General features: G+C 34.4%; 1 protein-coding gene across 10 annotated transcripts in view; it reads left to right on the top strand.

Annotated features, from left to right (window-relative positions):
* The window catches only part of Lar (tyrosine-protein phosphatase Lar), an 833,005-nt gene that overhangs the window by 792,214 nt on the left and 26,032 nt on the right, over positions 1 to 14,759 (top strand). For 6 of the 10 annotated variants that reach the window (XM_083132037.1, XM_083132041.1, XM_083132039.1 and 3 more), the window contains 6 exons: positions 2,085 to 2,228; positions 5,325 to 5,541; positions 8,508 to 8,683; positions 10,109 to 10,303; positions 12,548 to 12,771; positions 13,934 to 14,159. In XM_083132037.1, the coding sequence (XP_082988163.1) occupies positions 2,085 to 2,228; positions 5,325 to 5,541; positions 8,508 to 8,683; positions 10,109 to 10,303; positions 12,548 to 12,771; positions 13,934 to 14,159 (1,182 nt within the window). Of the gene's footprint in view, positions 1 to 2,084; positions 2,229 to 5,324; positions 5,542 to 8,507; positions 8,684 to 10,108; positions 10,304 to 12,547; positions 12,772 to 13,930; positions 14,160 to 14,759 lie in introns of all 10 variants that reach the window. The other 4 variants (XM_083132044.1, XM_083132040.1, XM_083132038.1 and 1 more) reach the window with 1 other exon arrangement.

Raw genomic sequence — 14,759 nt, forward strand, 5'->3', positions numbered from 1 at the left:
TCTGAACCACTGTGAAATGTGCCTCCGCCGAGTGGTTAAACCTGGGATTCCTTGATTACAAGGGGGAATCCGCTATGCTGTGGGGAAATCTTTTTTTTTTTGCGCAGCATCTAAATATTTACTTATAGTATACCGATTCTAATATATATGAATATGTGATAGGGATGGACCAATATGAAAATTTGGCCAATACCGATAAAATACTGATATGTAACTTACCGATACCGATAACCTATATTATTTGGTTCTGATACAAAATTCCAAATGATCCTTGAAGATCCTGAGTGGTTCATTGACCTCCTTAATAAATGTATATTACGAGATGACTAGAAAGCAAAAAAGTTGCATATTTAGTAGGGCTGAGCCGATACCTATGCCGATGTATCGGTATAGGCTGATATCAGTGGTATCGGTATTGGAAAGTATCGGTTGGAATTCATCTACTGATACTTTCCCGGCATTTTGGTCTTTCACGGGCCATGCGACACTTTCGCAGAGTCTAATTATCCTGGAAGTTATGCAAAATTCAAACTTTCTTTTTACTTTGCACCAATTTTGCACGAAAACTGTATTTTGTGACTACATAACATCTATTTTAATATTCTGATGTAATTCTTGAATATCCTAAAGCAAATTTCTTGTAAATTGATGCATATAATTGAAGAAGAATACTGATCAATATTTTGAACAAATTTTAATTATTGCAATTTTCAAGTATCGGTATCGGAATCTGTGGGTATCAGCATCGGTATCGGTTCAAAGTGGTATGGGCTCAGCCCTAATATTTAGACATTTACTTTTAAAAAATATAGGGCATGGAGATTATCCATAAAAATTATAACAAAATGGCAAACTTTTGCACTAAATTATAAGATATTTATAGATATATCTGATCGGTAAAATTACATGGAACTTCACCTATGAACCGATACACCGATATGGTTATAGAGTACCGATTAATCTGTCCCATCCATAATATTAAGTATTGTTCCTACAGTAGCAAATTGTTATAGAATTTTCTTGGATTTTACATTTTCCTTCATTTTGTCCTGGTATGCAAAACTAAGCATTAGAGCAACTAAAATAACTCTGATATATTCATTTAGGAACATACATTCCTACACATTTATCTATATTGTTTTTCCTTAACAGTATGATTCATACCAGTACTATGTAATGTCGCATACCACTAGGAAAAAATACATTTTTGGTGTGACTTTTCCCTCAGTACTGTTGTTCTAATACTCATGGTATTAAACCTTGCAAGGTCAGAAAGGTACATCCTCTATGATCAAATGTTTGAACAGAATAAGTTAAATATTGGATTTTCACTGATTCGAGCATGCCAATTTCAGCTGATCCTCATACAGTGTATGAGTTGTAACAGTGTTATGTTAGCTCTTAGACAGAACTATTTACTGCGTTATTAAACCTTTTGGAATTGTTTATTCACGTTATGATGATGCATTGCACCACACTGAATGTTATATACTAAATGTAGTTGTGAATGTTGACTAGTTAAGTGTCAGTTGATGTTAATTGATTAACTAATCTCACAATATTATCACCCTGCAGAATTTTACTGGAAAACCGGAACTATCACCGTAACAACATGAATGTATGTCAAAAAAATGTTAATGTTCTGTTAATTAATTAACTAATCTCACAGTCATATGTCATAGTTACCAGTACTTACTATAATATATTTTATGCAAATTATGCATTACTAAATTCATTTACTGTGCTTGCATACATGACTCTTTATTGTATATCATGTATACAAATCTCGTTGTGTAATTACAATAACATGTAAACCAAAATTGTACTGGAGAATCAAAACAATCATGGGATCAAAGTGTGTGTGTTTATTTTTTTTTCTTTAGAAATAATAAATATCTTTACAAAGGAAAAAGTAAGAACCAAAATTCGGAGCATAAGATGTCCTGGTTTATCTTAAGACACCAGGACATAAGTGCATACCCTCGAATATATGCAGGTGAGGTGAGCTGCTTCAGGGGTTCCTTCCTTTTTCTATGCTATTTTTTCTCTGATTTGTGTTTAATATACACCGCTCTATTCTCCAGGGACTAGGCCGTCTGTCAGAGAAGGTGACTGTGAAAGTGAAGCCTGAAGACGTTCCGCTCAACCTTAGAGCCCACGACGTAAGCACGCACAGTATGACCCTCTCGTGGGGTCCTCCGATAAGAATCAATCCTTTCAACTACAGAGTAAGTAACAGACAAGCATGAGGAGCTTTGAGATTGCCTTTACTTGTGGTTAGTTTTTAGAAATGGTGTGCCTGGATTCGTAGGTGCATCTGGAATTGTTTCTTGGGAGGGGCATAAGAATATGCTCAATATATTCACGTAACATTGGAAATAAAATGTGCTTTTTTTTCCTCTAGATGAAAAAAAATATTCGCATCAAAATAAGTACAAGGGTTCATTTTAAGCTTAATTTGTGGTCACATAAACTAACTGGGACTGGACTTTAAAGGTACCTCTGCCAGAAAACGAACCCAGGACCCTTTGATCATAATATTATAGCATTGGTATGCAGAGATAAGTAATTTACTCTAAAAAGTTCATGTTCCATTACTTTCTGTTTGTCCCAGCTGTTAATGTTATTGCCTTGTACTTATCAAGGTCCGGATTTGATTTCCAATGTCAAATTATTTCAGTATCTAGTAAATCTACTGTCGGACTAAATTATAGATATTCAAGTTTTGACTCCAATTAAAAATTAACCAGTAAACCTACATAAAAGCGAGTTACATCAAAATTTAGCTTAATTATTTCTGCATTAAACTATGCTAACCAATTTGTTTTTGTGGACTATACTTTATATTTTTTTTATCGTGAGAACAAAAAACTGCCGGTTTTTTTTGAGTTTTGCAAACTATCGCTCTTTTCGGAATTATATAAATCAAAAACGGGTTGTCCCATTGTGATGAAATTTTAATATGGTGCAGGAAGATTTTTAAAATTTGTTAAAAAACCGTTAGGAATTTTGCGAAACAACGTTTTCTTAGTACTGGGTACTACAAATACAATATCGATTTTGTTTTGAAGCTCTTTGCATCTGTTTTGAAAATCGATTATCGGTTTCAATTCACATTGAAAAACCGATTTTATACTCTTTTTTTTTTTTTCAGCAGAGTAAAGATGTATGCCGAACATGGCAACATGGCACACAGCGATGTCCGTTGAACCGCGGAAACTGCTGGCTGGCACTGCAAATCGGTGCTTGCTTTCACGTTCATCTTTACTCCGCTGAATAAAAATCTGTATAAAACCAGTTCCTCAATGTGAATTGACAACGATAATGGATTTTAAAAATAGGTGCAAAGTGCTTCAAAACAAGACCAATATTGTATTTGTAGGACTACCAAATACTAAGAAAAAGTTGTTTCGCAAAATTGAAAAGAACTGTTTTTTGACAAATTTTAAAAATCTGAAAATTAAGATTTGTGTTCAAAACCTTTCTGCCTGCACCATACTAAAATTTCATCAGGATCAGACAATCCGTTTTTAATTTATAGAATTTCAAAAAGAGCGATCTTTTGCAAAACTCGAAAAAAAAATTGGTTAGCATAGACTAACGCAGAATTGAATAAGCTAAATTTTGATGTAACTAATTTCTTTGTGGGTGTACTGGTTAATTTTTAATTGCAGTCTGAACTCAAGTATCTACAATTTTTAATCCAATAGTAGTCGCGATGAATGGATGTGATAGACTGTTTTTTTCTCTTACAGTCTAGAGAAGGATTGCACTAACAATTCTTTTCTTAATTGTAATATAATGCTATCAATATTTTTTATGATAGATAGTCATACTTATGCTCACTGGTGTACGCAGGATTTTATTTCGGGAGGGACTGGAATTGTATTGGGGATAGTACATAGCTGCTTTCCAGGTATGTATCTAGAAATATTTTTTGGTGGAGGCGACCAAGTGTCTCAATAATAATAATAATAATAATGATAATAAATGTTTAAATTAACAATTATATTCAATTCAATTAAGATAATGTTAATTGAAATATGTAAATTACTATTGTATGTTATTATTACATGAATAAGTAAAAAGACTGTATAAAAATAAACACGTATTCTTTATCTAGCTTACGTCTAGTTAAGATTGCAAAAAAATTGCATAAAAACAACTGTCCTGGCAAGGAAATAAATGTCAAAAAGATAAAGAATTGAATATTTATTGAATACCAAAAAAGAAAGGATGTTAGATCTAATTGACACAAAGTAAAGTACCTGATTAATATTTTATGCATATTATCATAAGTAATATTATGAATAAATCTTTTGTACTGTCCTTCAAGCTGTATGATCCCAATATTATCCTTGCCTTCCAATAAATTCGACATAAATATACAACAAATACTAAATAAGCATATTTCGATTTTTTAATTTCAGTACTTGGTAAGTCATTCGGAGGGTTTAGACCTCACTAAATACATCCTTACTGCTTTCTATGGGGCAGAATACACAATAAGATATTTCGTGTATTTATAACTTTCCAAAATGGAAATCGGGTCATTTCAAGGGAGGTTTGCACTTTAGTTTTTCCCCGAGTTTTTATTCGAAAATGTTGATTTTCTCAAAACACATTGGGGGGATGAAAATGCTTGTGTTAGGTGGTAACATATGCAGGGATGGAATTTCAGGAGTCATGTCAAGTAGTACTATAGCAGGGTTCCAACTAACCTACAAAATCTGGAAAAGTTACGGAATTTTGTAAAGATGTTCAAAAACCTGAGAAACCTCCCCATCCCCATGCTTGCTTGCTAAGATTGTCAAAGATGGTTTTGACTTTCAGCTTGTTTGTTTCAAATCATACCACTCAAACTATGCACTCCAGGATGGCGGGTTCAAAACCAATACAACATTTGCAGTAATTAACTGCCATTTCTTGAAAACTCATAAGACATTTCTGTCTTTTTGTTCATTTATGTGCATATGAAGGTATGGCAAAGAAATATATTTATTGTTACTATTTGCAAGAAAAGCATTTTGAAAATACCGATTGTTTGCCCCCAATGTTATGCAATGTAACCACAGACATTTCCACACAGGTAAAACAGTGATAGCAGAAAATCAAGGGAAGCCAAATCTGGCTCGTTATCTCAGTCGGTAGAGAAATAACATGGTATGCCAGGGACCTGGGTTCAAGTCCTGGTCGGGCTCGTGTTTTAACTAAAATTTCTACAAAGTACATCTCAAATTGTAAGATAAGAAAACTTAGCTAATATAACAGTTCTTTTTTTTCTCTCTTTAAAACATTCCTTACAAGTTTTAATTTTGTTTCAGATCTCATTTGATGCCGTGAAGCAGTTTGTGGATTCCCTGGGGATTACCCAGACACAAGTCATTCCAAGGCGCCAGGTGGTTCTTCCCCCAAAGAGCCTCTCCTACACCATAAATGAACTTTCTCCATTCACTACGTACAGTGTGAATGTCAGTGCGATCCCTCCCGAAAAGCAGTACAGGCCACCAGCAAAGATCACCGTGACAACGCAGATGGCAGGTATGCATAGAGCTAGAATCATATTCAAGTTTGATATTGTCAACTATTATTTGTAGGATGTTTGGGAAAAAGCACTCGAGTCGAAAAATGCAGTTTTCGAACAGACAGTTTTTATAAGGTTGTGCCGATACCACTTTCAACCAATAATCTTACAGGTACCGATGCTTGAAAATGATAGCATTATAAGTTGTTCAAATTGTTAATTAATGCAGTTGAGACTGCTTTATACGTAACTCAGTTCTGCATCTGTTTTATATGTAAATTACTGTAGGTCCTGGCAAAAAAAAAATTGAAAACATGTTAATGAAACCTTATTTGTATGTAATGCATTTATACTTAATTCGGTGTTATACGTACTAATTTTCATAAAATACAGTTGAATTGTACATAACTAAGGTACAGCAATGTCAGAGAAATATAAATTTCTTGTAGTTACAAAAACAAAAGGCAAGTTTCAAAAATGAAATAGGATAGGCGGACATGGCAGCGGTCGGTCTCTGGTTGCAAGAAAGATGAGTGCGGCACGGAGGAAGCAACGAGAGGGGGCATGTGGCATGAAATCAGAGGAGAATGATTTGCCGCAGGTGTTCAGAACATGAGACGCAAAACAAAAGTACACACATTAAAAAGATGTCTGCCGTGTTCCATAATAAAAACAGAACAGCAGTTTCTTCAGTGAATTTTTCAGCTGCTACTGGTCAGCCATGAAGAACAGAAAGAGGAGAAGTTCCATGCTTGACCAGAAAGTAAAATTTATGCAGGAAGTGGATGCTACTCAACATAAAACTTATAAAGTTGGAAATGTAATGTATATAAGAATCAAACATTTAGATTCATTAATTCACCAATTTATGACAGAAATAACCTGTATCATACTGTATCTTGTTCATCAAAATAGATACAATTACAGTATTTTAATAATTATATGGCATGGTATCTAAATCTGATTTGTAAGTAATCCTCAGTTATACATATTATTTTCTCTCTATCTTGACATGCATATAACTAGGGACTTGAAGTTTACGTTTTAAAGATAACACTGACAAGTTGAGGAAAGTAAAATAAAGTGTTTAAAATGTATTTAGGTAGGTAAGGGAAGCAAGTTTTCGGTGTTTTGGAATTGCAAAATAATGTGAATTATGCCATTTTTGAGAATAACACCGAATTTTACACTTTAACGCGAAATATACAATATGAACTGGGGATAGCACTTCTTTTGTTAAAAATGAAACTACTTCAAGTGCTATTCTGTCATTTGTAGTCTAGCTGGTCATAGTCCGATTCAAAAGACATAGTCAAGCTTCATATTTATTGCAGTTTGGTGCAGACCTGACTGACAGTGTTTAACCTCGTCCTGAAAAGTAATTCACTGGGAGGGATCTTCCCAGAAGGGATTTTTCGTAGGGAGGGGAACATTTTCAGGGAAAAGCACCTGGTCTGTTTTGGAGGGGGGGTGTATCTGTGTGTTCACAAAACAGTATTTTTAGGTCGCAGAGGGATTCTTTTGACATTACAGAAATGTGTTGTGTATGATTGTGCAAAAAAAATTGGGTATTCTCATTCAATAAACATTTCATATTTAGTGGCTGATGAGATGAAATAGTTTTCCAAATGGAAGCAACTTGGTCATTTCTCACTTGCCTATTTTTTGTCATTGAAACTAAAATTTGTCTCAATTTTCCAGAACTAAAGCAATGCGAAAATCTTAAACAGAGAAGGAACAGTAAAAATGCATGTAAAAATAAACACCGATTTTAAATTAATAACACAGGATTTTGTCTAAACCACGAGAAATAGCATCAAAATTTAGGTGAAAATAAAATGAAAACTTCACGTCCCTACGTATAACTCAGGTTCAACTGGATTAGTGAATTTCACTCCAATTATTAGCATCAATTTACCAGAGTTTAGCTTTGAATTATTCAAAAATTACAACAGAATATTAAAATACCTGTAATGGAATCACAGTTTTTTCACATAATATTGCTACAAAATCAATGGAAACTTTAAATTTTTCATAACATCCAGGATAATTGTACTTCGTGCAAATGTTGCACAGCATTATTGCAGACACACAAACGTAAAGTATCAGACGGTATCGGTAAATAACATCCAACCAATACTTTCCGATTTCATACCGCTGGTATCAGCCAATACAGATACACTGGTATCAGTTTATGTTTATTCTTTTAATAGCAAACATTACAGACATGATTTTTATGTTGGATCATCACTATTTATAATCCTTGCACATGCCCAATGTAAAATTATACTTAAAATATTTTCTTTAATTGATTGATGTGACGTTGATAAAAGCAACAGAAAATTGCAGTTTGTGACTTATGTGCCTTACCCGAACATCATCATCATCCTTTTCTTCTTTTCCTTCTTCTTTTCTTTTTCTTCCTTTTCTTTTTCTTGAATATTTTTGTATATATACAAATGATGAAGGAGACAGTACACTTACCACACGAAAAGAAATTGTTGATATTTCGCGGGATTACCGCATTGTCATTTGAGAAGAAAGAGGGGCACAGAATACTGTCTCCTTCATCATTTGTGTTTATCCACCCTTCTGGGACTTGTTCTCATCATCTTCCTGGGTTCGACTTGCATGCGTTTTTCAATAGTTTTTCTGGTGGAGGTAATCGATTGATAATCATTACCTCAAAGGTATCCGATAAACTAATGTTATGGCTAACCGAACAAGAAATCGAGCATAGCTTCCTTCCTAACAAAGACTTCCATGTAGTTGAATAGTGTCCTTGGTGAGTTGTCTTGGGTTCAATATGTAGTGGGAGCTCCAAACTTTGGTCTTGAAAACATTTGGAAATATATGGAACTCTGTGTTGACAGTGTGGCCAACAGAAAGTTGCTTGGCATGCCGTAGCCTTCAAAGACAAGCTGAACCACAAACTTTAATTTATTTTTTCTAACGTCATGGAGTATTTTTCTTTCTTTCCTAGCTCCTCAGCCTATGGTGAAACCTGACATCTATGGAGTCATCAGTGATGGAGAGATCCAGGTAATTCTTCCTCAAGCTTCTGAAGAGTATGGTCCAATCAGCCACTACTACCTTATAGTCGTTCCGGAAGATACATCTATGTACAACAAGAACCCCGACCAATTCCTAACTGATGAGGTAAGTTATCTCTATGATTTTTACACTAACAATGTGCATTTAGATCTTGCAACAATGTTTTTACCTCTTACGACTGAGCCGATACCAAAATATGTAACTGTCTTCTACATTCATTAACTAATACTTACTTTATTTCTATTGTACACAAGTTTATAAAATTAACAGGGAGCCATTCAGATTAAGAACACTGTATAAATGTCAATATTCCTAAAGTTGTTGGTTTCGATTTGCTTTTTTGTTATGTAAGAAGATTGATTTAAAATTTCTTGTGTCAAAAGTTGCAAATGAGTTTGTAACAAATTCTTTTAAGGTGAAATAATACCTAAGAAGTTAAATTATGCTCTTTTAATTCTTGCAAAGTAAGTAATATAACATTATGGAAACCCAGTTGAACGCTGAGTACTTGAAATTTAATTTTTAAATTGGCATAATAGCCTTCTCATCCTTTGCATTCTGTATGGACTATGTATGCAGTGTAATGTATAGTTGCAAACTTCTACTGATTCCGATCAATGCCAATACTTGAAAATTGTAACAATTGAAAGTAGTTCAGAATAATTATAAATTTTAATACTTAAGTATAGGTATCATTGCCTCGTTAGCCTGCAAAATGCAGTACACGGTGTACTAGCTGGAAAAGAGGCCAATGCCAATGATGCCAATTCCCAGGGGTGGTTGACGGCCCATTCGACACTCCCCCTACTGACGCATATGTTTATATTATATTCTCTATATTTTGTTCTCAAGCGAACAAGTGCTTTCTTTCTGAACAACATAAGAAAGAAAGAAAAATATTAAGTCTATGTTTTATTTATTTACACAAGATTTGCTAGAATATACTGTACACCTATTTGGATTGAAATATGCATAAAAGAACTATTGGATTCTGTGCACGGCAATTGCTTAAACAGAATACAGTTTGTAGGCTTTTCTGGTTTTAATTTTGAAAAAGTAAAAAATATTAAGATCTGTATTTGAAAATAATGGACAGAAGTAAATGGTCTTTAACAATTATATGGCATAGCTTGTGTAACAGGAAATTTGCCAATTTACTTATTTTTTAGGGATGAACCCATGTGAATTTCTTGCCAATACCAATAAAGTATTGATATAAAATTTACCAATAACCGATATTTTACCGATCCGAATACAAAATTCCACATGGTTCTTAAAGAATGTGAATGATTCATTAATCTCCATGCAAAAGAAGCTGCATATTTAGACATTTACTTTTTAGAAGTAAGGAATGTGTTTATAATATCCATAAAAATTATTAAAAAATGGCAGAATATTGCACTAAATATAATAAATTTATAGATCTATTGGATTGGTAATTTTACCAATAAGCCGATATCGGCTGACACTGATAGAGTACCGATTAATCAGTCCCATCCCTACTTATTTTTTAATGTCTACTATTCACAGCTGATCGCAAGCAAGGACTCTAAAGCTGAAAAGGAGAATGCACCATACATAGCAGCCATGTTTCCTCAGAGGAACATTCCGTACACTTTCCAACTTGGCGAAGGAGGCACGTACGAAGGGTTTGTCAACAAGAAACTTCAGAGAGACAAGAGGTATAGGATTTTCGTCAGAGCAGTTGTCGACACCCCACAAAAGGTATGTGTTCACTCTTCTTTATTACTTATGGAGGGCTGTTAAGTAATGAACAAAGTTGCAACAAACCTGGAAATGTTGGGGAAGTTGCATATGCCATATTTACTCATGTATACTGCACACATTTTTCAAAAATTTTTGCCCCCAAAAACTGTGGTGCATATTATGCATGAAATGATTTGGACGGCCAACATAAAACCATGCATGTTTTCATCATGTCACTGTGTATAACACGTATATAACACCAGGTGCAAATACAAATTACTAGGTTGGGTTTCTTTAGTAATAATAATTTTTAAAAAACATGTATTAAAGTAAAATGGTTGTTTCCCATGATTTTTCACTTTGTATTGGAGCATTTTGAGATCTTGAGTAAAGCGGTGCCATTCTGGTGCAACCCTGTTGTCATTTGCCTGCATGCACCACAGAACTTGCAATTTGAAAACCGCAGTATAACTTGCTTTCTTCTTCTACTGAATAGACAAGATGGTTAGAGAAGTGAAAGCTTTAGGATGCAAAGTGGAAGGATGGGGGGGGGCATGAGTTGGTGACTCATTGTATACACTAGACGATATTCTTGCCTTGGTCCACATAGCAACAGGTGACTCATTGAATAGGTATGATATCATTCCCTATCTTGATCGACATAGCAATAGATTTATGACCTACAACTAAGAATATTATTTCTTGAACCTGAATTGAGCTGCGCATTTTTTGTTGCTTTGTCCCATCAAAAACCAGGGTGCGCATTATGCGAGCATGTGCATTATACATATATAAAGACGGTACTTTGAGGAGATGGCAGAAAATTTGCACATGTATTGTAAGTTTTATAAGCTAGCTGATCCGTTTCTGGCCATGCATGTGTAAACTGCCTTCAGGACAGCTAGTATATATTTTGAACCAAAACCTCAGGACTACAATATTCATGTAATTTCTCTGAAACTGTAATTTAATTCCTGTTTTCTTTTACATTTGAATGTATAGCTCAGTCAAGATGACAAGAACATTGGCAAACTCTCAAATAAAGTGGACAGTCATTTGTTTTCTACTCTCACTCTGCCCTTTTTTGCCCCCCTAACAGTGGCAGCGATTAGGAGAGGGGAGGGCAAGGGGGGAGCAGGAGTCCCTCCACTTTTGCCCCCCCAGTATGCTAAACCTTATCTACAAATGGAAATATACTGTCTTTGCCCCCCCCCCCCCCCCGAGTTTTGGAACAAAATCGCTGCCACTGGCCCCATATGTATAACTCCTCTCCCCTTGCTTCAACAGTGTTGGATATTACATCTATGCTTTCGCCGTGTACAGTTTTCCCATTCATGATGATACAAAGATTTAACAGATTTAACAATGAATAAATGTGACAGTGATGTGTTAAAGAATTCTGCACATTTTTGCAGGATTATATGGCATCAGCTGATTGCATTGCCACATATTATCATATTATAGGTGTATATTGATACACTTGTAGATTGAATTGTTTCTTCTGCAAATACGCTCTATAAAGAAACAAACTGCCAGAGTACTAAGTGAGGTGACTGTACAACAAATATGTAATCAGTAAAGCCACCTATTTATGGTGAATAAAATATCAAGATTTCGGTGCCAAAACTAGAAGTACATAAGATGGCATTTTGGTGTTAAAATGGTGAATAAAAACCTAAAAGCCGGACCCTGTGGCTGAGTGGTTAGCACATCGTGCTGCGATGTCAAGGGTCCCATGTTCGAATCCCACTCGGGCTTGGTTGTTTGTGAATGTCCATTCATCAATTTCATCACTCATCCCCATCTTCGCAAATTAGCCAAGAGGCACAAAACGCGAAGTGAAATAAACTAAATCCATCAATCAATAAAAACCTAAATTTGATTTTTTTTAAAATTATACTTATTTCACAAAATTTCACTTCAAATAGCAAATTTATACAGTAATCAGAGTATTAAGTTTATTCCTGTGTAATGGAGTCCATTTTTGCTTCTCAAATATTTACAGCAAAATTAATCAATTTTCCCTGATTTATATAACTCAGATGTTGTCGTGTTGGCAAAGAAACCCTAAATTTCATGTTTTCTCATTTTGCAGTTAATTTCACATCATTTCGTGACAAAACACGGTAAGAAAATGTACCTCACAACTTTCAAACACATGAAAAATTAACATTACAATGTGTTATTTCACATTTCGTGTTTCGTCAAAAACAAAATATGCATGCCCGTAGTAATCAGTGTTTTCTCATTTCTGTTTTCCAGCATCTCTACACATCCAGCCCATTCTCGGAATTCCTGTCCTTAGACATGCGCCAAGCGCCCCCAGGTGCTCCCCCCAGGAGACCAGATCCCAATGTGACGGTGGACTCTCCAGGAATATCTATAAACTCCAGCAGGGAAGAAGTGGGAATCTTTTGGTACATTGTTCCGATAGTTGCTGCTCTACTTCTTGCTCTGTGCCTCGTTCTCCTCTTTATCATTAGGAAGTAAGTATCTAATATGGGAATAAGTATATTAAATTTAATAATTACAAGATTATCCGGAAATGTTAGAATGTGTAGTGATTTTGCATTTCAACATTATATATTCACTATTCATTGTCCCACTAGAGCAAAAGCGTTATAAAATTATCCCTTATTTTACATTTTTCCTGCATTTTATGTATTTTCATATTTCCCCCACTGAAAAACATTAAATCAATGTTCTGGTGTATTGGTTTTCCACAAACTTGCAAACACCTAATTATTATTATTATTATTATTATTATTATTATTATTATTATTATTATTACATAAGAAGTCAGTACTTTCATTTTAATTGTTATTGATTCTTGAAATTCATGGCATTTCTTGCCAGGATTTACATTTTCAGATTTAGCACACATATTTTTTCTGTATTTCCATCTATATACTGCCTAAGTATTCAATTTATTTTTTAAACAATTGCCTTTTTTGGTATTTTGTGCATTTCCATCTTGAGCTACTTTTTTTGTCGGGAGAGGGGCTGAGCAAATACTACTTTGAACCAAAACCTATACCGATGCTTGAAAATTGTAACAATTAAAAGTTGATCAAAATATTGATCAATGTTAGTGTGTAAATATTAGACTCCAATTACATGCATCAGTTTGCTTTAAAATATTTGAGAATTACATAACATCATATAAATAACTGGTATATATACACACAGAATCCATTTTTGTCCCACAATGCTGAAGCAAAATTGAATGAAAACTTCAAATTTTGTATAATTTCCAGGATAATTAATTAGATTCTGTGAAAATGTTGCACAAAATTTTTGCAGACCCATGAAAGATGAAAATTCCAGAACAGTATCAGTAGGTTCCGACGCTAATACCGGCATTGGTATCAATTCAGTCCTAAATTATTATTATTATTATTATTATTATTATTATTTATTAATTTTCATTTGTAAGAATAACTATAAATTGACCTACTCTGGTCTAGCTAGAATAAAGTCAGATTTTTTTAACTTAAGAAGCTTAAGATTATCTTGTAACAAAATGTGTCATCAAGATATGTCAAATGGGGCTCAACTAACTGTATATGAGATACTCAAGGTATGTGTGATTATGGAAATCATAGCAGTGACTTTACATTGACCTGTTGCCCTTCATTCCTACTGTAGGCGCAGGCAACCGTGCAAGGCCCCCGATCAAGCAGCTGTGACGAAACCTCTGATGTCGTCCGACATCAGCACCAGCCACGCACCGACCGACCCCGTGGAGATGCGTCGACTGAACTTCCAAACCCCGGGCATGATATCCCATCCACCCATCCCCATATCGGAACTAGCCAACCATATCGAACGTCTGAAGGCAAATGACAATCTCAAGTTTTCTCAGGAGTATGAGGTATGTATTAAGTTGCATATGGATTCATTTATGTTGCAGTGCAATATAATCATCATTTCACATTTACGTTAAAAATATTTCATTGGAACTGTACCATATCAATCTAACAGTTTTTCTTAAAATATTTTAAAGCTCACAATATTGTTATTAATGTAATCAGCATATTACAATTGAGTTCACCGCATTATTGTTGCATCCTGTTTTTTTCTGTCCAAAACTGGTTTATAACCTTTCATTACATAATTGTCACATCGTATAATTATGTTTGTCATGCTGCTTAAAAGGTAAACAGAGCAACAATGTATTCATCAGCAGCATATGAATATGCATTTTCTCAAGTGTTAATATAACCTTTTTTCAGACCAGATAAATGTTCACTTCATTGTCACGAAGAAATTATGTGCATAAATTTTGACTATTCAATTTTAATGTACACGCACAAGTATTCTGTGTATTCCAATCTTGCACCAAAGACAGTTTAGTAATAAATGTTTCTTATCTAATAACGGCATAATTTTATTCTCAAAAAGAACTTGATATAATGATTGCACCCCACTTTTTGCAAAAAAGAAGATGGCATAAACTATTCAACGATTATGC

The sequence above is a fragment of the Lepisma saccharinum genome, chromosome 12 (assembly GCF_977018435.1).
Source record: "Lepisma saccharinum chromosome 12, izLepSacc3.1, whole genome shotgun sequence".
In the NCBI taxonomy this organism is placed as follows: domain Eukaryota; kingdom Metazoa; phylum Arthropoda; class Insecta; order Zygentoma; family Lepismatidae; genus Lepisma; species Lepisma saccharinum.